Source organism: Glycine soja, chromosome 6 (assembly GCF_004193775.1).
Source record: "Glycine soja cultivar W05 chromosome 6, ASM419377v2, whole genome shotgun sequence".
In the NCBI taxonomy this organism is placed as follows: domain Eukaryota; kingdom Viridiplantae; phylum Streptophyta; class Magnoliopsida; order Fabales; family Fabaceae; genus Glycine; species Glycine soja.
The window spans coordinates 14,739,587-14,764,706 of NC_041007.1; the positions used below are offsets into that span (position 1 = coordinate 14,739,587).

The following is a 25,120-nucleotide window of genomic DNA, read 5'->3' on the forward strand; positions in this document are numbered from 1 at the left end:
AATAACAAAAAAACAGCGAGGGGCAGAAAAGGGGCACATCTGCAAAAGTAGTAGTAATTTGGTAAATTTATTTATCCAAAAACAGAAAAACGCCAAAACTGATTTAATTACAAAAAATGCTAGTGATACGGGGAAGAAAGAGAAAATGGCAGGTTAAGTAAATAATACCGAAAAGCAGTGGCATTTGCATTAAAGCAAGGCACACAATAAAAGCCTCCAACACACATCACTCACATGTTACTCTACTACTTAATTTTACTAACTCCTGCTCCTGTTCCTAGTGGCTAGTGCTGCTTCATTCCTCTGCCTCTGCCCCCAATTTTTTTATATTCACTCACCATTTTCTCTTTTCTCTTCCTCTGAGAACAAAAAAGGGGAAGAGACACAAAAGAAGAAAGTGTGAGTGAGGGAGGCAGAATCTGAATAATAATAATAATAATAAATAGCTGCGTGTTCAATGAGAGCCACAGAAAATCAATAATGGGAGTAGTTTCTGAAGGAAACGGCGACGTTTTACCATGGCTGAAATCGATGCCGGTGGCGCCGGAGTACCGGCCGAGCGCCGCGGAGTTTCAAGATCCTATAAGTTACATATTCAAGATCGAGAAGGAAGCTTCCAAGTACGGAATCTGCAAAATCATCCCTCCCTTCCCACCTTCTTCCAGGAAGACCGCAATCGCCAACCTCAACCGCTCACTCGTGGAGACCGGCTCCACATTCACCACGCGCCAGCAGCAGATCGGCTTCTGCCCCCGCAGGCCCAGGCCCGTCCAGAGGCCCGTCTGGCAGAGCGGTGATCGCTACACCTTCACCGAGTTCGAGTCCAAGGCCAAGTCCTTTGAGAAGACATACCTCAAACGCCACGCCAAGAAGGCCTCTGGCCTTGGCCCGGGCCCTCTGGAGACTGAAACGCTGTTCTGGAAGGCGACGCTGGACAAACCGTTCTCCGTGGAATACGCGAACGACATGCCGGGGTCAGCCTTTTCCCCGAAATGCAGGCGCGTAGGGGATCCAAGCTCACTGGCGGACACTCAGTGGAACATGAGAGCGGTTTCGAGGGCCAAAGGTTCGCTCTTACAGTTCATGAAAGAGGAGATTCCGGGCGTTACTTCTCCTATGGTCTACGTTGCCATGCTCTTCAGCTGGTTCGCGTGGCATGTTGAGGATCATGACTTGCACAGCCTCAATTACCTCCACATGGGCGCCGGCAAGACCTGGTACGGCGTCCCCCGTGACGCCGCCGTTGCTTTCGAGGAAGTCGTTAGGGTTCACGGCTACGGCGGAGAGATTAACCCGCTCGGTTAGATAGTAGCATGGCATTGTTGAATTTGAGTTGTTTGTGTCTTGGCTTGCTTTTACTTTTAATTTCTGATATGTTTGACTTTGGGATTGGAAGGTTAGTTGACTGCTAGTGATCATGTGGTCCTGTTGTGTTGTGTGTGTTTAAGTTCTTTGATGCTTCTCTGTGTGAAGTTTCTGAGGTTCTGCTAGTTTATTTGGTGATTGATATGGACTGCTGTTAACTTTACAGAGGAAATTTGTATAACATTGTATCTTCTTGTGTGGTTTTTTTACTGAGGCTCTGCTTTGATACACTTTTGAATAGGCACTTATAGGAGAAATGAATAAGAAGGTAAAATGAATTAAACTTTTTCCAAGTTAAATTAGCTTGTGCATAAGCTTAAGTTAGCTTTTGGGGACCATTTGGGGATTGATTAGAACGGCTGTTAACTTTACAGAGGATTACAGAGCAAATTTTTATAACATTGTCTCTTTTGTGGTTTTTAACTTAGGCTCTGTTTGGATAAACTTTTGAATAGATACTTATAGGAGAAATGAGTAAGAATGGAAAATGAATGAAACTTTTTCCAAGTTAAAATTAGCTTGTGCATAAGTTTAAGTTAGCTTTTGGAGAAGTCAAATGAAAGAGCCTCTATAAATTAACTTATGCATATATAGCAAGAGCTTAATTCATTTCACATATGTTCTTCACCTATAAGTGTTATGGAGAAGTTTATCCAAGCCAGGCCTAAACTTGTAACAATGTGTTTTATAGGCTAAAACACTGGTCAAATGATAGTTTTGGTTGAAAGGGAACAATATTTTCTTTCCATAAAACATGCACTGGAAAGTTTGTTTTCTGCTTGTGATAGTTTTGATCTTAAAATAAACACACATTAAACCATTGTTTGGAATCCATTCCGGATAGAAAAAGTTGTTTTGGAAAAAATCATTTAGTCCTGGCTCTGGTATAGAATGTCCTGCTATGTGATGTTGTGTCAGCAAGATTGAGAGATATTCATGATCATGGGAACTGTTAACATATGTTCACGTAATCTCTCACTCTTTTACCAGTAAATGTGCCATATAGTTTGTTTTGTTCATTTTCCGCATGATGTGCATTTTTACCCATAAATTGAAGGATGTGTGCTTGTATTGTGTTCTGCTCTCACAAAACTTTCAGATCAAGGCATGATTGTTGAAAACAAGATTCACCACTGAAATCCTAGTAGTTTATGATTTAAGTTCTAGTCCTCTGTTTTAATCTCAGACAGATGACATTACATAGTTGATTTTAGGATGCCAATTCATTGCTTTAGGGGGAAATGGATGTGTCTAATGATTGAACCACATTTTAAGTTTTAACGCAATGTTCCCATTTGGAATTTAAAAATCTACCCCAATTTGAGTAGGCACAGCTGTCTAGATTTCTTGTTTTGTGTTGGGAATATTTTTTTTTTCCATCTTCTTCATTACTTTTACCTTTGAAATATCATGTTTTATTTTTCAATTAATGAGGAATGAAAGAAATTGGTTGGTCCCATCTGGGACAACTGGGGAATAACAGTGATTTCCATATGTGAATAGGATGATACTTGATTTTTGTGTTTATATATTGATCCACATGTTACAAACTTACATGGGTCTTGTTTCCTTTCAACAGTTACTTTTGCTATTCTAGGTGAGAAAACCACAGTGATGTCGCCTGAAGTATTTATTAGTGCAGGTGTTCCATGCTGCAGGTACTAATATTTATGAACATCATACTATATATTTTTATGGTGTTCCATGCTTCAGGCCTATTTGCTGTGGCCCGTAGGAGATGCTATACTGCTATTTACTTTGAATTACTGCTTTATTTTGTCCTACACACGCAAAACAATTTGCACTTTAAAGCTGTTGAAGTTCAGTTTAAATCTCAAATACAATCTTGCTGGAAATGTATCCCTAGTCAAAACACTAACTATTATTTTTACTGTCATTAATTGGAGTTTGTCATTACAGCATCCATTTCCATTTGGAATAATTTGTTTTTTTTTTTTCCACTGTTGTGTGTCTATTTCTTTTTGAAATCATTTCTGTACTAAATGAACATTGAGTGCTCTTTCACTTGGAGCTTGGAAGCAGTTATTGATGGTTAGTTTTGAAGGTTTTGGTAGAAACAATGAAACCTCAATGGAGTGGCAGTATTTAGTTTAATTAGTTGTGTGGTATATATGGTTGGAGTGAAATGCCCTCATCTTTAAAGGCTTTTCTTTTTTCTCATATTTGATTGCTATAGGATTGTTTTCTTACCTTCTCTTTGGTGCTCTGCTATGGCTGTTTCAGGGGAGTACCCATTTCTGATATGCAGAGAGACACAATAGCTCCATGCTTGGTTCTCTCTGTTTTTTTTTTGTTTGTAATTTTTAATTTCTTTTTCAACTTAAAAGAATATCATATCCTATCCCTAGTTGCTGTTACCCTTTTTTATCTCAAATGTGTAATTTTTTTTTTCAGTGACCATGTATGGTGGTTTATGTGCATCTTGAACTTTGACTTTTAATATCCTATCCCTAGTTGCTGTTACCCTTGTTTATCTCTAATGTGTAATTTTCCTTTTCAGTGACCATGTATGGTGGTTTATGTGCATCTTGAACTTTAACTTTTAATATCCTATCCCTAGTTGCTGTTACCCTTGTTTATCTCGAATGTGTAATTTTCTTTTTCAGTGACCATGTATGGTGATTCATGTGCATCTTGAAGTTTAACTTTTAATTTCTTGGAATCAGGTTAGTACAAAATGCTGGGGAATTTGTTGTGACTTTTCCAAGAGCCTATCACACAGGGTTTAGTCATGGTAAGACACCTAAAAGTCTAAGAATGTTAATCATAGGCTCAAGGATTCCCTTTTTTTTCTTCTTCTTGGAATGGGGTGGAGTGGTGGTGGTGATAATTGTTTCAACCAATAGTCGAATATTTCTAAATGCTTTTAAATGCATGCTGTGTAGGTTTTAATTGTGGAGAGGCGGCGAACATTGCAACACCTGAGTGGTTGAGGTTTGCTAAAGATGCTGCTATTCGGAGGGCTTCACTAAATTATCCTCCCATGGTTTCACATTTCCAGTTACTTTATGACCTTGCCTTAGCTTTGTGTTCTAGGTTTGTCCTTTTCTATTTTAGCTTCTTATAATTGGCTATAAGAGTGTGCTGCCGGTATTTTACTGGATTTATCTTTTGTTTTCATTTTGTTAGTAGGTTGATGCGATTATTAATGATACCTTATTGACTTCAGGGAGTTTCAAGATTAAATTCTATTCTCCAATTTTAGAAAGTGTGGATGAATCATTCTGTTTTAGATATAAATGTTTGGCATTTTAGGTTTTCCTTATTCAGAATTTCATGTAATACAATTTGATCATGGTACCAAGACAATGATTCTGATGACCATATGATCTACTCTTAAAAATATACTGCCTGTAAATATCCTTTGTTTTCTCCATACAGAATTCCTGCGGGCATCAGTGCTGAACCTCGTAGTTCTCGTCTTAAAGACAAGAAGAAGGGTGAAGGAGAAACTGTAATTAAAGAACTATTTGTCCAGGATGTGCTACAGAACAATGATCTGCTTCATTTTCTTGGGCAAGGATCTGCTGTAGTACTTCTTCCTCATAGCTCAGTTGACATTTCTGTCTGCTCAAAATTACGTGTTGGATCCCAGCAATCCATTAATTTAAGCAATTCTGAGGGAATGCATTCTTCAAAAGGTTTTGTTTCTGATGATCTGGCATTCAACAGAAGTCATGGAATCAAGCAAGGAAAAAGTTTCTATTTTGTGAAAGACAAGTTTACTACATTGTGTGAAAGGAACATGATTTCCTCTTTTGATGTAAATGGTAACATAAGCATTTCAAGTTTTAATCCGCTTCAAAGAGACACTGAAAGAGAAACTTGTCAAGGAGATGGGTTGTCAGATCAGAGACTGTTTTCATGTGTCACATGTGGAATATTATGCTTTTCCTGTGTTGCTATTGTACAGCCTAGAGAACCAGCAGCTAGATATCTTATGTCAGCTGATTGCAGCTTCTTTAATGATTGGGTTGTTGGTTCTGGAGTATCTAACAATAAATTTACTATTGCCCGTGAAGAAGCAACTATTCCTGAGTCAAATATGTATACAGGCAGGTTTTATAAGTTCTGTTTCTAGTCTTCCATACTTTGTTTCATATTGTATAAAAAATAGTTTCTGTTAACTGTTTCTTCAGATCTTATCAATAATGACTTTGCATCCTAGGTATCTTCCTTGCTATATCTTGTGCTCATCAGGAACATGCCTATTTATTTGTTCAGTGTCTGTCTGTATGTATGAGCTGAGCTGCATGGCTGGAATCATGACAATTTCCTACAGTAGAGCAGAACCATGAATGTTGTGCCTGTAGGTTATGTCCCACCTCTGCATTGGCATGGACTAGGGCATCTTTTTTTCTTTCTAAATCTTTTCTTTTGTGAAATATTGGTGTTTTGTAAATTAGCTAATGAGTCTGACCTTTAGCATATTTATTTATATTCTGTTCTAATTTTCTTATTGTCCTTTTTGTATTTATTTGGGACCCAGAAGGTCAGTTTGGATCCTGTAGTACTTTAGTATACCAGGGAAATGGTTAAATTGTTTTTAGTTGTAAAATTCAAATCCTGAACTCCAGAAGACCAGAGTGTCTTGTCTCATGTGATGGTTGAAGAAGCTTTTAGTTGTCCTTCCATCAGTACCTTAAACTTGTTTTTAGTTACATAATAGTGAATCTCTTTATGATAAGTTTTTAGTTGGGGGACAAGAGAACAAGAACATTCACTAGTATACAATGTTTTTATGATGTGCATATGAAAGCACAACTTTGGTAACTAAGCAGCTAAATCCTATTATATCTCCTTTGCTTTATCTTTTAAATGTTTTCCCTGCATAATATAATATCTAATTTCATTGTTTCTGTCTTGGCTAGGATTTAGGTAAAATTTAATAGTACTGATCCTTTTTGTTCCTTCATGCAGGATGGATGAAAAAGAATGTCCAAGATGGTATACATGATGTTCCTTTTCAATCTTCTCAGGTGGCTTTAAATACTGTAAGTGAAAATGGAAATACAGCTCTTGCATTATTGGCTTCAGCATATGGAAATTCTTCTGACTCTGAGGAAGATCAGATTGCGGTTGACAGTCATGAATCAAATGTGATAAACTCTGCTTCAGAAAGTTTACTTTCTGATACTCGAGATTCCCATGCTAGTCGGACTGCACTTGATAGGGGAGATTATATTCCTTCAAAGAGTTCCAGTTATGAGGATTTTATACATCGTAGATTAGAGTGTTTTGAAAATACAAGGACGGTGCCTAATTCCACCTCTAATTGTTCCCAAGATGCTTATGATGCTAAAAGGTCGTTGTCTAGCAAGTCTATGGTTCCCTTTGATTATAAAAAAGCTTTGATGGTGCTACAATCTGATGAAGACTCATCCAGAATGCATGTTTTTTGTCTAGAGCATGCTGCAGAAGCAGAGCAGCAACTTCGCTCAATTGGTGGAGCCGACATATTGCTCCTATGTCATCCAGGTTTGTGGGCTGATTGAGTATATAGAATTTCTTGTGATGGAAGTTGTCAGTTTATGTTTCAAAGAAAATTCTTCTTTTCCTCCATAATGGAAAGGCTATACACGTTCTTCAGGGGGTGTCAATGTAAATCACTCTATAAAAAATCATGGATCTGACTTTTGTTTTGTTTTACTGTTTTTTATGTTTTCTTATTTTTTGAAGTTGTAGATGAGCTATATGTTTGTCATAGATGGGTTATATTTGCCATCTATGATGAGCTATAACAATAATTCATTCACAAGCTAGGATATCTTAAAAGATGGTTTCTATCTGATTTGAAGTATTTTTCATAAGTTGTCACGGATCGATAATAGTTGGTGTATATTAACTCATTTTTACTAATTAACTTGATCTTCATTTTCTGCATCTTGTATAGGATTATGATTTCTAATGTTTATCTTCATCTTGCATGGGATTATGATTACTGATTGAAAAATATTGTATAGTTACTCTTACTAATTTTCCTCTTTGCAAATCATTCATTGTTTTTTTTTACATATTTCTATAGATTATCCCAAGATAGAGGCTGAAGCAAAAATGGTGGCGGAAGATTTGGGGATTGATTACGTATTGAAGAATATTGTATACAGGCACGCTTCCACGGAGGATGAGGAGAGGATCCAGTCGGCTCTGGACAATGAGGAAGCTATTCCTGGGAATGGTGACTGGGCTGTAAAGCTAGGAATCAATCTCTTTTATAGTGCAAATCTTAGCCGCTCTCCTCTTTATAGTAAGCAGATGCCTTACAATTCTGTTATATACTCTGCATTTGGTTGTAGCTCTCCAGCAAGCTCACTTGTAGAGCCAAAGGTCTACCAAAGAAGGGTCAACAAGCAGAAAAAGATTGTTGCTGGGAAATGGTGTGGTAAAGTTTGGATGTCCAATCAGGTCCATCCCCTTTTAGCAAAAAGAGATTCTGAAGATATTGAGGATGAGAAACTCTTACAAGGGTTGACATTACCTGATGAGAAAATCGAAAGATCAGAAAGTACCCTCAAAAGGGAAGCTATTAGCAGAAAATCAGGTAAGAAAAGGAAAAAGACAGCAGAGAATGGACGATTCAGGAAAGGAAGTTATGCTAAGAAAAATATACTTTCAGATGATTCCACTGAAGATAAACCCAACTCACAGCCAAGGAGGATTCTTCGAAGTAAGAAAGCCAGGCATGTTGAGAGAGACTGTGCTGCTTTGAAACGGGATTATTCTCCTCCATATCATCATAGAAAACCAACAAGCCACCAAACAAACTTCACTGAAAGTGATGCAGTTTCTGATGATTCACTTGATGATGATGATCACATGCGGCAAAGGAGGAATGTTAAAGTTGAAAAGGCTAAATTTATGGACAATGATGTGGTTTCAAATGATACGATGGACTATGACTCTGATTGCCTGCAGAGGGAAGAACATAGCAGCAAGCAAGTTGAAGATATGGAGAGAGATGCAAATTCAGAAGATTTTTTGGATGTTGGTTCTCTTCAGCTGCAACGGAAGATTTCCAGAGCCATGCATGTTAAAAGCATCAGAGAAGAAGATATAATTTCTGATGACCAAATGGAGAGTCCTTTTCAAAAGAGGCAAAAGAGAATTCCTAAAAGCAGGCAGGGAAAATACCTTACTGGAAAAGATATAATATCTGACGACCAACTAGAGCTGAAAATGCAGAAGCGGCAACAGACGAATCCTAAAAGCAGGCAAGCCAAATACCTCAACAAAGAGGATATTGCATCAGATGACCAATTGGAGGACCATTATCGTAGATATCAAAGGAATCCTAAAGGCAGACAGGCCACATGTGTAGCAGGGGAAGATGAAATGTCTGATGACCAATTGGAGAATCATTGTCAGAAGCAGCAAACAAATTTCTCTAGGAAAAGGCAAAACAAAGATGTTGTTAGAGAGGTTAAAAACGAAATGTGTGATGACCAATTGGAGGACCATTTTCTGAAGCAGCATAGAAGATTTCCTAAGAGCAGGCAAAATAAACACACTGAGAAAGAAATCATGGATGACTTAGCTGAGAATAATTCTCATCTGCTGCATAGAACTCCTAAAAGGAAGCAAGCTAAATGCATGGAAGAAGATGATATGAATTCAGATGATGAAATGGAAGATGATCAGCCGCTGAGGAGAGCACTTCGAAGTAAACAAGCTAAACCAAAGACACTTCTGAAACAAGCTAATTCCTTCCAAGCGAAAAAGCAGGCATCTCGGCCCATAAAACAGGGCTCTCGGTTGCTTGTGAAATCAAAGGCTCCTCAGCAAATAAAACAGCCTGCTCATTTGCGGAATAAGCAATCTAATAACACCCAGGAATTTAGTTTATATATGGAAGAGGAGGAAGATGGTGGACCTAGCACACGCCTTAGGAAGAGAGCCACAAAAGCTCAGGAATCTGAAGGAAAATTGAAAGACAAGCAAACAAAAAGGAAGAAGGTGAAGAATGCTGCGGCTGCAAAGGTTTCGGTTGGCCATGCCAAAATGAAGGATGGGGAAGCAGAATATCAGTGTGATATTGATGGGTGCACTATGAGTTTTGGGTCGAAACAGGAGCTGATGCATCATAAGAAAAACATCTGCCCTGTAAAAGGGTGTGGGAAGAAGTTTTTCTCACACAAGTATCTGGTGCAGCATCGTCGAGTTCATGAGGATGAGCGCCCGTTGAAGTGCCCTTGGAAGGGATGCAAGATGACTTTCAAGTGGGCATGGGCTCGTACCGAGCACATTCGAGTCCACACTGGTGCAAGACCTTATGTATGTGCCGAGCCTGATTGTGGACAAACATTCAGATTTGTGTCTGATTTCAGTCGTCATAAGCGAAAGACTGGTCATTCAGCAAAGAAGAATTGTCAATAGCAAGTGGAATAGATGTTTAATTGTTATTTAACATGACATTTGATGTATTTATGAATCCATTGCTCAATTGACCCGGCTAGGACTAGGGTTTTGTAACAGTTTAGGATGTCCCTGCAATTACCATTTGTAGCTAACTGTTGATTCTGTTGCCTTTCGGGTCTTCAACCCGTTTGTTTATTACGATTAAAGCAATTGCTTTGCTTGGATCTAGAATCATGATTCTCATCGAGTTCATATCACATGCAAAATTCCAAATGTTGTTCCAACGTTTGTCCGTGGATCGTGATTATTTTATTGCAATGCAATTCCCCAAATTCCTTTCCCATCTGCTTGATAGTTGGTTACGGAAGTTATTGATTATGGAAGTTATGCATTAGGAACGCTAAAATATAATTTTCCTTATTATATTTTTTTATGTTCATGATTTTAGTTTTTATTTTTAATGGAGACATTTTGTGTTTTACTCTTAAAAAATTTATAATTTTAATTTTTTTAATTGAGATATTTCATCTTTTATTTTTTAAAAAAATTGTGATTGTTGTTCTCGTAATCAATTTCAAACATTGATGATGTACTTTTAATTTTTTTTTTACAAATTAAGTTTATTGGCAATTAAAGCATTAAAAAATGTCATGTGACTAAGAAATAAACACATGTAAGTCAATGTTAATGGAATATACAAGTAACATTTGAACATAGTTATTGAAACTAAAATTACAAAAATTTTAAAGTGAAAAACAAAATATCTTAAATAAAAGATGGAAGACTATGATCACTTTTTTTAAGAAAAGAAAGTGGATAGAATTTCTCAATTAAAAAATTAAAAAACTAAAAGTGCTAATTAGTAAAAATAAGAGGACAAAAATTAAATTTTAGTCCATTAAGAAACAAACATACTTCTCACGAAAGTTAGTAAAATAAGAGTATTTTACTATAATAAATTTAAAAAATTATAAAAAAAAAATGTTTGATTTTTACTCACATCCTTCTTGTAGGATTTACTAAACTCAAATCACATCAGTTTGTCCTCATTTTCTATTCCATAATGATGAAGTATTTGTTGAGGTCAAGTCCCTCGTGTGATGAAATTTTAATGATAATAAACTACTAAAAAGCAAATTCTAAGTCTTTTAAACTTTAAGTTACCAATGTTTTGCCTTGAGATGTGATTATAAGAGATCTGGACTTGGTGAAAATATCACAAGAAGCATGAATCAAGCTTGAGAAATATCAATCAGAAGTACGTCAACCTCTAGAAACAATTTTTTATCAGAAGCAGCTTTATCAGAAAGAAAGTTGATTAAAAGCATACTAGACTGAACATGCTTTCAGAAGATAAAAGTGTAGCAAGATTAGATGTTCTGTATGATCTTAAGCATGATCAGAAGATGATTCTGGTCGAGGGTAGCAATATCAAAAACTACACATGATCAAAAGATTCATTAGAAGATGTTTAATAAAACAAAGAATGGGACACTGATATGAAGCTACAATCAAAAGCAAGAACTTTCATGAACCATCAAGTACTGATGCAAACAAAGAGATCAAAAGATAAGATTGTTATACAAGTACTGCAATTACCATAAGCATCTATAAAAAGAATCCTACAAAAACCAATCTTCCGAAGCAGCATTCCTATCAGACTTCAGAAGTTATAGTGAATGAATCACTAGAAATCTAACTCACACCAACTGCTAAGTATTTAAATTCAAATGTAGCTGTTGATTTCGAGGAAGGGAGGAAGAAAGTCACATAGGAAAGATTCAAGAATAAGTAGAACAAAAGACAAGAAAAATAATCAAAGTACAACTATATGAAAGGGACAACACATAAAACTTTTAATGACCATTTGGTTGAGTTTGAACTTGTCACTAACTTCCACAAACAACTAGTTTGATGCTAGACTACTCATATTCTATGTCATCAAATGTAATTCTTAAAAATACATATCTAAGATATAAATTTTCTGATATTCATTCAACAATTCTGATTTATGAATGTGTGACTGTATCATTTACACTAAAGTAGTACATGAATACATTTTCTCAACTTGTAACATATTATTTTCATTGAGTTTCAATTTTATACAAAGTGCATAGATCAACTGGCACGAGATTATTCTAACTTAACTAGCGATTTCGAGTTTGAGTCTTGGGCGTGCAGTTGCAATAAAATACTCAGTTCTTACCTGACTCATGGTGGTCATACCCGATTTGAACAAGTTTGCCTTAAACGATTAACAAATCTTTACAATTATTCCAAACTTGACCTAGTTTGGTTTAGATTAGTTCAAAGCTTATGCAGGTGTTCCTTAGCTTTGGGTTAGTAGGGAACAACATTGTTATTGCATTATAATTTTTTTACTAAATAGTCTATGCATTTAAAGTATAAAGTGTTTTTACATTTGCATTATAAGTTTATTAATTTTTATCACAATTACTTTAAAAATCATATCTATCATGATTTCTTATTGGTTGACAGTGTAAAGATTTTTATATTAATAGTATATAGATATTAAATTATTCATTTTTACTCTCAATATCTTGACGTAAATTTTTATTTATCATCTTATTTAATGTTACACTAATTTAGTGAAATCTCTTCTTTAATATTATGTTATTTATTTTAATTGTGATGTTATTTTTGATAAAATATTTACTTTATATATTGTTATCCAAAAATATATTTTATCTAATAAAAAAATACCCCCTTTTCCAGTATTTTAAATCTATTAGCTTGTTCAAAACTAATTTACCAAATAATTTTAATTAAATAATTTACTTAATATTTTTTTCAGCTAGCCATGTTTTTTCCTAATATAACTTGAGAACAACACTTCTAAATAATATTTGCATGGTCTTGTAGTTTTATTAAATATGTATCCATCTCAAACACTACAAATAATTTCAATTAATGTTTTAAAAGTCGATCCAGCAATTGAACTTGTGAGAGTACTAATTCATAATTTATTGGTTTAGTCGTGGTAAAACCATGGTCAAACTAGTCATAATTAATTTTTTAAAAATTAAAAAATTAATAATAATTTACAAAATAATTTTTTTATGCAAAATCATTAAATATAAATTTATCTTAAAAATATTTTGGATAAATTAAAAACTGAAGAAATGATTGAAAAATATCCGTTCAACTGATTTTTCTGCATAAATTTTATACCGATTTCAAACCAGTTTGATTGATTCTTTGACAGTTCTGAAATGCCATGATTTTTATTTTTTTTTGAGTTAATAGATCAATTCCCGTTCTTGGTCGGACTAGTCGAATCGATTTGTTAGATTTTATTACAATGAATTTAATTACATTTTATTTATTTTTACTTTTTTTTATACTTTTATTCCAATACAAATTAAAATACCATAATACTTAAGATAAATATTTATACTAATTTTATTATATCTACAATGACTCGTGCATATTTTAAAATCAAAAGTCTCACGATTTAAGATTTTAATTTTAGATTATTTTTTTATATCGGGATTATACTTATATTGTTTCCTTTATTTTTAAAAATTGTCATGCTCATTTCCACATCGTATCAAATTCCTGTTTTATCCGTGCTTCCTCCTAGACTTACACAAGCCGAAGGATTTTGGGTCCATCTACTAACAATCGTAAATGAGAATAATTATTACCAAAAAAAATGAGCATAATTCTAAGAACTATTTTTCTTTCTTTCTTGATAACAAGTTAATAACTAAGCTATTTCCATGCCCCATATAGTATATGTGAGTCCCATAGAATTACCATACCACAAAATTTCCCCTCTTTTTTTCTTGTATGACTTACTATGGGCTTCCTCTCAAGGAAAAAAATCATTATCAAATAGTGTTTGTTTTTGCAGTGACAAACTTGTAAAGGAAAATATTCATTCTAAAAATTCATTAGACATTTTTTAAAATAATTCAAATCTCTTTTAAATTTAAATCTCATAAATTTAACAAACAAGTTTTTTTGTTAAAGTCTTCTATGCTACTAAGTTCCATAGAATGTGATTTATGTATCTTATCTATTAGATAACTTCACTTAATGTTAATTAATTTAAATTTAAAATATAACATGATATCAAAATTTATAGCTCATCTTAATCATTCGCCTACTCTACACTCGTTTGTCTCGACAAACATATATAGAGGAGGACGGATTAAAATCTCACATCAGCTATCTCCGTTCTTGAAGCCCTGATTCTCTTAAATTTGATGATTTCACAATAATGTAAATCGATATTCTTGAATATTGATTCCAACATTTAAAAATAATTTTACATCTATGAATATTGAAAACCCAAACTCAACATGTTGATGATAGTAAGATGGAAGAATATGACTTTAGTTGCAAGTTCGATACAAGAGCTACCTCCTGCAACTAGCCATACAATAACCTTATTTTACCAACCACCTTGAAGCATGTTTAATTCTTATTGCATGATTTCCGTACGAATTATCAAGCAGTTGAGTCTAGGCGGGGATCGGGGGAATTGCATTGCAGTAAAACAATCACGATTCAAGAGACATAAAGGCTTGAACAACAATTGAAAGTGATATGAACTCCATGAGAATCATGATTCTAGATCCAAGCAAAGCAATTGCTTTAATGGTAATAAACAAATGGGTTGAAGACCCGTAAGGCAACAGAATTAACAGTTAGCTACAAATGGCAATTGCAGGGACATCCTAAACTGTTAGGAAACCCTAGTCCTAGCAGGGTCAATTGAGCAATGGATTCATAAATACATAAAAAAGTCATGTTAAATAACAATTAAACATCTATTCCACTTGCTATTGACAATTCTTCTTTGCTGAATGACCAGTCTTTCGCTTATGACGACTGAAATCAGACACAAATCTGAATGTTTGTCCACAATCTGGCTCGGCACATACATAAGGTCTTGCACCAGTGTGGACTCGAATGTGCTCGGTACGAGCCCATGCCCACTTGAAAGTCATCTTGCATCCCTTCCAAGGGCACTTCAACGGGCGCTCATCCTCATGAACTCGACGGTGCTGCACCAGATACTTGTGTGAGAAAAACTTCTTCCCACACCCTTTTACAGGGCAGATGTTTTTCTTATGATGCATCAGCTCCTGTTTCGACCCAAAACTCATAGCGCACCCATCAATATCACACCGATATTCTGCTTCCCCATCCTTCATTTTGGCATGGCCAACCGAAACCTTTGCAGCTGCAGCATTCTTCACCTTCTTCCTTTTTGTTTGCTTGTCTTTCAATTTTCCTTCAGATTCCTGAGCTTTTGTGGCTCTCTTCCTAAGGCGTGTGCTAGGTCCACCATCTTCCTCCTCTTCCATATATAAACTAAATTCCTGAGTGTTATTAGATTGCTTATTCCACAAATGAGCAGGCTGTTTTATTTGCTGAGGAGCCTTTGATTTCACAAGCAACCGAGAGCCCTGTTTGATGGGCCGAGATGCCTGCTTTTTTGCTTGGAAGGAATTAGCTTGTTTCAGAAGTGTCTTTGGTTTAGCTTGTTTACTTCGAAGTGCTCTCCTCAGCGGCTGATCATCTTCCATTTCATCATCTGAATTCATATCATCTTCCATGCATTTAGCTTGCTTCCTTTTAGGAGTTCTATGCAGCAGATGAGAATTATTCTCAGCTAAGTCATTCATGACTTCTTTCTCAGTGTGTTTATTTTGCCTGCTCTTAGGAAATCTTCTATGCTGCTTCAGAAAATGGTCCTCCAATTGGTCATCACACATTTCGTTTTTAACCTCTCTAACATTGCCTTTGTTTTGCCTTTTCCTAGAGAAATTTGTTTGCTGCTTCTGACAATGATTCTCCAATTGGTCATCAGACATTTCATCTTCCCCTGCTACACATGTGGCCTGTCTGCCTTTAGGATTCCTTTGATATCTACGATAATGGTCCTCCAATTGGTCATCTGATGCAATATCCTCTTCGTTGAGGTATTTGGCTTGCCTGCTTTTAGGATTCATCCGTTGCTGCTTCTTCATTTTCAGCTCTAGTTGGTTGTCAGATATTATATCTTTTCCAGTAAGGTATTTGCCCTGCCTGTTTTTAGGAATTCTCTTTTGCCTCTTTCGAAAAGGACTCTCCATTTGGTCATCAGAAATTATATCTTCTTCATTGATGCTTTTGGCATGCATGGCTCTGGAAGTCTTCCGTTGCAGCTGAAGAGAACCAACATCCAAAAAATCTTCTGAATTTGCATCTCTCTCCATATCTTCAACTTGCTTGCTGCTATGTTCTTCCCTCTGCTGGCAATCAGAGTCATAGTCCATCGTATCATTTGAAACCACATCATTGTCCATAAATTTAGCCTTTTCAACTTTAACATTTCTGCTTTGCTGCATGTGATCATCATCATCAAGCGAATCATCCGAAACTGCATCACTTTCAGAGCAGTTTGCTTGCTTGCTTATAGGTTTCCGATGATATGAAGGAGAATAATCCCCTTTCAAAGCAGCATGGTCTCTTTCAACAAACCTAGCTTTCTTATTTCTAAGAATCCTCCTTGGCTGTGAGTTGTGTTTATCTTCAGTGGAATTATCAGCAACTAAATTTTTCTTAGCATAACTTCCTTTCCTGGGTCGTCCATTCTCTGCTGTCATTTTCCTTTTCTTACCTGATTTTCTGCTAGTAGTTTCTCTTTTGGGGGTACTTCCTGATTTCTCAAATTTCTCATCAGGTAATATCCACCCAAGTATGAGTTTCTCATCCTCAACATCTTCAGAGTCTCTTTTTGCTAAAAGGGGATGGACCTGATTGGACATCCAAACTTTACCACACCATTTTCCAGCAACAACCTTTTTCTGCCTGTTGACCCTTCTTTGGTAGACCTTTGGTTCTATGGGTGAGCTTGCTAGAGAGCTACAACCAAATGAATAGTATATAACAGAATTGTAAGGCATCTGCTTACTATAAAGAGGAGAGCGGCTAAGATTTGCACTATAAAAGAGATTGATTCCCAGCTTTACAGCCCAGTCACCATTCCCAGGAATAGCTTCCTCATTGTCCAGAGCTGACTGGATCCTCTCCTCATCCTCTGTGGAAGCATGCCTGTATGCAATATTCTTCCACATATAATCAATCCCCAAATCTTCTGCCACCATTTTTGCTTCAGACTCTATCTTGGGATAATCTATGGAAATATATAAAATAAATGAGTGATTTGCAAGGGGGAAATTGGTAACAGTAACTATACATTTTTTCAATCAGTAACAACGAGGTTAATGAGTAATCACAATCCCATGCAAGACACAGAAAATGAAGATAAATTAATTAGTAAAAATGAGGTAATATACACCCTATTATTGATCCATGACAACTATATGAAAAATACTTCAAATCAGAAATAGACATCTTTTTAGATATCCTGGCCTGCGAATGAATATTGTTATAACTAATCATAGATGGACAAACATAACCCTTCTATGACAAACATATAGCTCATCTATTACTTCAAAAAACAAGCAAACATAAAAAAACAATAAAACGAAATAAGATTTAATTTTGATTCACAAATAATGTAAAAAAATACAATATCAGTGAATTGCGTGCCACCTATTTAAGAAAATAGGCAAAAGCTTTCGCCAGAAGTGAAAATCAATGGCTGCTTCACTGATTTGGTATCTTATTTACAAAGAGTGTAAAAAGCTTCATACTGACATTGAATAAAATTCAAACTCTTGGGAGGAAAAAAAAACATTTTTTCTTACTTCGCAACATAAACTGGCATAACTCCCATCACAAGACTCATGTTATAACCATGTTTCCCTTGTTTCTTAACCAGTTTAAACTCTGAATCTATTAAGTTTTCATTCTCAAAGAACAAGAGTTGCAAACAGTGAAATTGAATTGTTTTGCTAGAAATTGGGCACAAGATAAACAATTGAGCATAAAATGAATAATTACTCAATCAACCCACAAACCTGGATGACATAGGAGCAACATGTGGGCTCCACCTATTGGGCGAAGTTGCTGCTCTGCTTCTGCAGCATGCTCTAGACAAAAAACATGCATTCTGGATGAGTCTTCATCAGATTGTAGCACCATCGAAGTATTTTTATTATCAAAGGGAACCATAGACTTGTTAGACAATGACCTGTCAGCATCATGAGTGTGTTGGGAACAATTAGAGGTGAAATTAGGCACCATCTTTGTATTTTCAAATTTAACCTCTGATGTAATATGATAATCCGGTTTCTTTAAAGAGTGGTCTACAGACTGATGATTCAAATTACATTCAAATCTACGATGCATAAAATTCTCACAAGTGGCACTCGTTGAAGGAATATTGTCATCCCTGTCAAGTGCAGTCATGGGACTAGCATGGGAATTTTGAGTATGAGAAAGTAAACATTCTGAAGCAGAGTTTATCACATTTGATTCATGACTGTCATCTGTAATATGATCTTCCTCAGAGTCAGATGAATTTCCATATGCTGAAGCCAATAATGCAAGAGCTGTATTGCCATTTTCACTTTCAGTATTTAAAGCCTCCCGAGAAGATTGAACAGTAACATCATGTTTACCATCTTGGACATTATTTTTCATCCATCCTGCATGACAGGACAAAAAGGATCAGTACTTTAAAGTTTACCTAAATCCTAGCCAAGAAGACTAAATGAAATTATATGACAAACTTTTGAGGGATAAAGCAAAGGAGAAATAAAAGGATTTGGCTGTTTATATACCTAAGTTGTGCTACCATATGCACAACATAAAAGCTTCCTATAGGGAACTAGTACATGTTCCTGTTCTCCTATTATCCCTCAACTAAAAACTTATTATAATGAGATTTGCTATTGTGCAACTAAAGACAAGTTTATGGCACTGATGGCAGGATAACTCAAAGCTTCTTCAACCATAACACAAGACAAGACACTCTAGTTTTCTTGAATTCAGGATTTGAATATTACAAATAAAAACAATTTAACCATTTCCCTGGTATACTAAAGTAAGTACTACAAGATGCAAATCAGCATTCTGGAACCCAAATAATACCAAAAGTGCAATAAGAGAAAATTAAAACAGAATATATGTAAATAAGTACGCTAAAGCTATCGGTTCCCAGCTATTGGTTCCCTTTGGGACTGACCTTAGTCTGATGTTGGAACCATGTGGCTGGTAGTCTAACTACTTGTACTGATAGTACCGCTGGTACTGATTATATATATAATATAATTTATTTTTGCCGATCAAAAAAAAAAAAGTACGCTAAAGCTCAGACAGCCATTAGCTAATTTATATAAAATCAATATTTTACAAAAGGAAAGATTTAGAAAGAAAAAAGATCGCCCTAGTCCGTGCTAATTCAGAGACAGATCATAACCTACAGGCACAACATTTGTGGTTCGCCTCTACTGTAGGAAATTGTCATGATAGGTTGGCCATGCAGTTCAGCTCTTAAATACAAAAAGACGCTGACCAAATAAATAGACATGTTTCCTGATGAGCATAAGACAGGGCCCAGAAAATACCTAGGATGTGAGGTCATTATTGATAAGATCTGAAGAAACAAGAAACTATTTTTTATACTATGAAACAAAGTATGAAAGACTAGAAATAGAACTTATAAAACCTGCCTGTATACATATTTGGCTCGGTAATAGTTGCATCTTCATGGGCAATAGTAAGCTTATTGCTAGATACTCCAGAACCAACAACCCAATCATTAAAGAAGCTGCAATCAGCTGACATAAGATATCTAGCTGCTGGTTCTCTGGGCTGTACAATTGCAACACAGGAAAAGCATAATATTCCACATGTTACACATGAAAACAATCTCTGATCTGATAACCCATCTCCTTGACTAGTTTCTCTATCATTGTCTCTTTGAAGTGGATTAGAGCTTGCAGTGCTTATGTTACCATTTACATTAAAAGTGGAAATCCTGTTCCTTTCACACAATGTAGTAAACTTGTCTTTCACAAAATAGAAACTTTTTTCTTGCTTGATTCCTGGACTCCTGTTGAATACCAGATCATCTGAAACAAAACCTTTTGAGGAATGCATTCCCTCAGAATTTCTTACATTGATGGATTGTTGGGATCCAACACGTAATTTTGAGCAAACAGAAATGTCAACTGAGCTACGAGGAAGAAGTACTACATCAGATCCTTTCCCAAGTATATGAAGCAGATCATTGTTCTGTAACACATCTTGGACAAATAGTTCTTTAGTTACAGTCTCTCCTTCACCCTTCTTATCTTTAAGACGAGAACTACGAGGTTCAGCACTGATGCTCACAGGAATTCTGTATGGAGAAAACAGAGGATATTTTACAGGGTGTATATTTTAAAACAGATTATATGGTCATCAGAATCATTGTATTACATGAAATAAATACAAACACATTTATATCTAGAACCAGAATGATTCATCCACACTTCTAGTTAATAACTGAATCATTAATAACTAAATCAAACTACTAACAAAAACAAAACAAAAGACAATTCTAGTTAGATGTCAGAAGCACATTCTTATAACCAATTATAAGAAGCAAAAATAGAAAAAAGGCAAACCTAGAACACAAAGCTAAGGCAAGGTCATAAAGTAACTGGAAGTGTGAAACCATGGGAGGATAATTTAATGAAGCCCTCCGAATTGCAGCATCTTTAGCAAACCTCAACCATTCAGGTGTTGCAATGTTCGCTGCCTCTCCGCAATTAAAACCTACACAGCATACAGTCAAAGCATTAGAAGCATTCAACTATTGGCTGAAACAGTAACAAAGTATCGCCGCCGCCACCACCACCAAACCCCCCAAGAAAAAGTCCTTGAGCCTATGAGTAACGTTCTTAGACTTTTAGGTGTCTTACCATGACTAAACCCTGTGTGATAGGCTCTGGGAAACGTCACAACAAATTCCCCAGCATTTTGTACTAACCTGATTCCAAGAAAATGAAAGTTAAAGATGCACATAAACGACCATACAGGGTCACTGAAAAAGAAAAAAACATCTAATAATTGCAATGACTATTACTAACATCCATTCAATTTTAAAAAAAATATATATTTGAGATAATAGAGGGTAACAGAAACTAGGGAGAGGATATGATATTATTTTAAGCAGGAAAAAAAACAGGGGGAACCAAGCATGAAGCAAGACTTTCCAGTCTCTCAAATGATCAGAAATGAGGACTCCCCTGAAACAGCCATAGCAGAGCACCAGAGAGAAGACATGAAAACAATCCTATGCCTAGAGGAAAAGACCCCTTAAAGATGACAGCATTCAACTCCAACCATATACACCACACAACTAAATAAACTAAATACTGCCACACCATTGAGGTTTCTTTGTTTCTACCAAAACCTTGAAAACTAACCATCAATAACTGCTTCCAAGCTCCCAAGTGAAAGAGCACTCAATATTCATTTTGTACAGAAATGATTTAAAAGGAAATAGCCATACAACAGTGAAAAAATAGAAACAAATTATTCCAAATGGAAATGGATGCTGTAATGGTGAATTCCAATCAATAACAGTAAGAAAAAAAAATACTAAAAGTTAGTGTTTTGACCAGGGATACATTTCAGCAAGGTTGTATTTGAAATTGCAACTGAACTTCAACAGCTTTAAAGTTCAAATTGATTTGTATGTGTAGGACAAAATCAAGCAGTAATCCCCTAGTAAATAGCAGTATAGTACCACTTACAGGCCACAGAAAAACTGGTGGTGTAATATCAACATTTGAGATTTAAACTACCATACCCCAATGCCCAAAGGCTCCTTGCTAAGCGAAGGTATTGAGAAGGGTCATTGCACGCAGCCTTACCCTTGCATATGGAAAGAGACAGTTTCTAGATTCGAACCCATGACCACTAGTCACCAAGGCACAACTTTACTGCTGTGCCAGGGTTTGCCCTCAATTAACATCACAACAATACAATATATAGTATGACGTTCAAAAATATTAGTACCTGCAGCATGGAACACCTGCGCTAATTAATACTTCAGGAGACATCACTGTGGTTTTCTCACCAAGAGTAGCAAAAGTGACTGTTGAAAGGAAACATGACCCGTGTAAGTTTGTAACAAGTGGATCCATATATAAACACAAAAATCAAGTATCATCCTCTTAACATATGCAAATCACTGTTATTCCCCAGTTGTCCCAGATGGGACCATCCAATATCTATCATTCCTCATTAATTGAAAAATAAAACATGATATAGCAAAGGTGAAAGAAATGAAGATAAAATAAAAAACAACATACATTCGGTCATTCCCTACACAAAACAAGAAATCTAGAAAGACAAAGGTTATGTCAAGGAGATGTGTTGACAGACTGTAAGTGAAAGAAAGAGACAGCTGTGCCTACTCAAATTGGGGTATATTTTTAAATTCCAAATGGGAACATTGCGTTAAAATGTTGTTCAATCATTAGACGCATTCATTGCCCCCTAATGTCATCTTTCATTGTTACAATCAGAACTTCACCCACTTTTAATTGGCTGAGATTAAAACAGAGGACTAGAACTTAAATCATAAACTACTAGGATTTCAGTGGTGAATCTTGTTTTCAACAATCATGCCTTGATCTGAAAGTTTTGTGAGAGCAGAACACAATACAAGCACACATCCTTCAATTTATGGGTAAAAATGCACATCATGCGGAAAATGAACAAAACAAACTATATGGCACATTTACTGGTAAAAGAGTGAGAGATTACGTGAACATATGTTAACAGTTCCCATGATCATGAATATCTCTCAATCTTGCTGACACAACATCACATAGCAGGACATTCTATACCAGAGCCAGGACTAAATGATTTTTTCCAAAACAACTTTTTCTATCCGGAATGGATTCCAAACAATGGTTTAATGTGTGTTTATTTTAAGATCAAAACTATCACAAGCAGAAAACAAACTTTCCAGTGCATGTTTTATGGAAAGAAAATATTGTTCCCTTTCAACCAAAACTATCATTTGACCAGTGTTTTAGCCTATAAAACACATTGTTACAAGTTTAGGCCTGGCTTGGATAAACTTCTCCATAACACTTATAGGTGAAGAACATATGTGAAATGAATTAAGCTCTTGCTATATATGCATAAGTTAATTTATAGAGGCTCTTTCATTTGACTTCTCCAAAAGCTAACTTAAACTTATGCACAAGCTAATTTTAACTTGGAAAAAGTTTCATTCATTTTCCATTCTTACTCATTTCTCCTATAAGTATCTATTCAAAAGTTTATCCAAACAGAGCCTAAGTTAAAAACCACAAAAGAGACAATGTTATAAAAATTTGCTCTGTAATCCTCTGTAAAGTTAACAGCCGTTCTAATCAATCCCCAAATGGTCCCCAAAAGCTAACTTAAGCTTATGCACAAGCTAATTTAACTTGGAAAAAGTTTAATTCATTTTACCTTCTTATTCATTTCTCCTATAAGTGCCTATTCAAAAGTGTATCAAAGCAGAGCCTCAGTAAAAAAACCACACAAGAAGATACAATGTTATACAAATTTCCTCTGTAAAGTTAACAGCAGTCCATATCAATCACCAAATAAACTAGCAGAACCTCAGAAACTTCACACAGAGAAGCATCAAAGAACTTAAACACACACAACACAACAGGACCACATGATCACTAGCAGTCAACTAACCTTCCAATCCCAAAGTCAAACATATCAGAAATTAAAAGTAAAAGCAAGCCAAGACACAAACAACTCAAATTCAACAATGCCATGCTACTATCTAACCGAGCGGGTTAATCTCTCCGCCGTAGCCGTGAACCCTAACGACTTCCTCGAAAGCAACGGCGGCGTCACGGGGGACGCCGTACCAGGTCTTGCCGGCGCCCATGTGGAGGTAATTGAGGCTGTGCAAGTCATGATCCTCAACATGCCACGCGAACCAGCTGAAGAGCATGGCAACGTAGACCATAGGAGAAGTAACGCCCGGAATCTCCTCTTTCATGAACTGTAAGAGCGAACCTTTGGCCCTCGAAACCGCTCTCATGTTCCACTGAGTGTCCGCCAGTGAGCTTGGATCCCCTACGCGCCTGCATTTCGGGGAAAAGGCTGACCCCGGCATGTCGTTCGCGTATTCCACGGAGAACGGTTTGTCCAGCGTCGCCTTCCAGAACAGCGTTTCAGTCTCCAGAGGGCCCGGGCCAAGGCCAGAGGCCTTCTTGGCGTGGCGTTTGAGGTATGTCTTCTCAAAGGACTTGGCCTTGGACTCGAACTCGGTGAAGGTGTAGCGATCACCGCTCTGCCAGACGGGCCTCTGGACGGGCCTGGGCCTGCGGGGGCAGAAGCCGATCTGCTGCTGGCGCGTGGTGAATGTGGAGCCGGTCTCCACGAGTGAGCGGTTGAGGTTGGCGATTGCGGTCTTCCTGGAAGAAGGTGGGAAGGGAGGGATGATTTTGCAGATTCCGTACTTGGAAGCTTCCTTCTCGATCTTGAATATGTAACTTATAGGATCTTGAAACTCCGCGGCGCTCGGCCGGTACTCCGGCGCCACCGGCATCGATTTCAGCCATGGTAAAACGTCGCCGTTTCCTTCAGAAACTACTCCCATTATTGATTTTCTGTGGCTCTCATTGAACACGCAGCTATTTATTATTATTATTATTATTCAGATTCTGCCTCCCTCACTCACACTTTCTTCTTTTGTGTCTCTTCCCCTTTTTTGTTCTCAGAGGAAGAGAAAAGAGAAAATGGTGAGTGAATATAAAAAAATTGGGGGCAGAGGCAGAGGAATGAAGCAGCACTAGCCACTAGGAACAGGAGCAGGAGTTAGTAAAATTAAGTAGTAGAGTAACATGTGAGTGATGTGTGTTGGAGGCTTTTATTGTGTGCCTTGCTTTAATGCAAATGCCACTGCTTTTCGGTATTATTTACTTAACCTGCCATTTTCTCTTTCTTCCCCGTATCACTAGCATTTTTTGTAATTAAATCAGTTTTGGCGTTTTTCTGTTTTTGGATAAATAAATTTACCAAATTACTACTACTTTTGCAGATGTGCCCCTTTTCTGCCCCTCGCTGTTTTTTTGTTATTCTACTTTTACCCCCTCAAAGGTTTAGTATTTTTGGATCGGTTCGGCCGTGAATGGTGATGTCGGGTTAGGCATGATAACGGATGGGTCAGGGTCGTGTTTTGTTTATTTCATCTCCGTTTCTGACTCCTCTTTTTGCTCTCCATACCCATCTATGTCTTCAAGATTCACCGGTGTATATTTATCTCCTATTCCTATCTCTGACAAAGTCAAGTTTTTCCTGTCCCACTCCTGACATGCTTATAAAATTTTATAAAAAAATATAATTTTTTATAAAATGAAAAATATAATTTTAAATAGTATTCATAACATATTTTTAAATCATACATAACAATAAAAAATTCAATTCAATACTAATA

At 36.3% G+C, this 25,120-nt stretch overlaps 2 protein-coding genes across 2 annotated transcripts; one reads left to right on the plus strand and one right to left on the minus strand.

The window, feature by feature from the left end:
- The first annotated feature begins 243 nt into the window (after window positions 1-243).
- Window positions 244-10,079, plus strand: LOC114416306 (lysine-specific demethylase REF6-like). The gene is made up of 7 exons (XM_028381170.1): window positions 244-1,300; window positions 2,945-3,023; window positions 4,053-4,120; window positions 4,272-4,422; window positions 4,768-5,441; window positions 6,307-6,864; window positions 7,412-10,079. The coding sequence occupies exons 1-7, from the start codon at window positions 481-483 to the stop codon at window positions 9,757-9,759; spliced, it is 4,698 nt and encodes a 1,565-aa protein (XP_028236971.1). The 5' UTR covers window positions 244-480; the 3' UTR covers window positions 9,760-10,079.
- A 4,210-nt stretch (window positions 10,080-14,289) lies between these two features.
- Window positions 14,290-24,519, minus strand: LOC114416309 (lysine-specific demethylase REF6-like). The gene is made up of 7 exons (XM_028381173.1): window positions 23,464-24,519; window positions 21,679-21,757; window positions 20,577-20,644; window positions 20,280-20,430; window positions 19,341-20,011; window positions 17,685-18,314; window positions 14,290-16,894 (listed from the first exon to the last, which is right to left on the minus strand). The coding sequence occupies exons 1-7, from the start codon at window positions 24,281-24,283 to the stop codon at window positions 14,553-14,555; spliced, it is 4,761 nt and encodes a 1,586-aa protein (XP_028236974.1). The 5' UTR covers window positions 24,284-24,519; the 3' UTR covers window positions 14,290-14,552.
- Window positions 24,520-25,120: the final 601 nt, after the last annotated feature.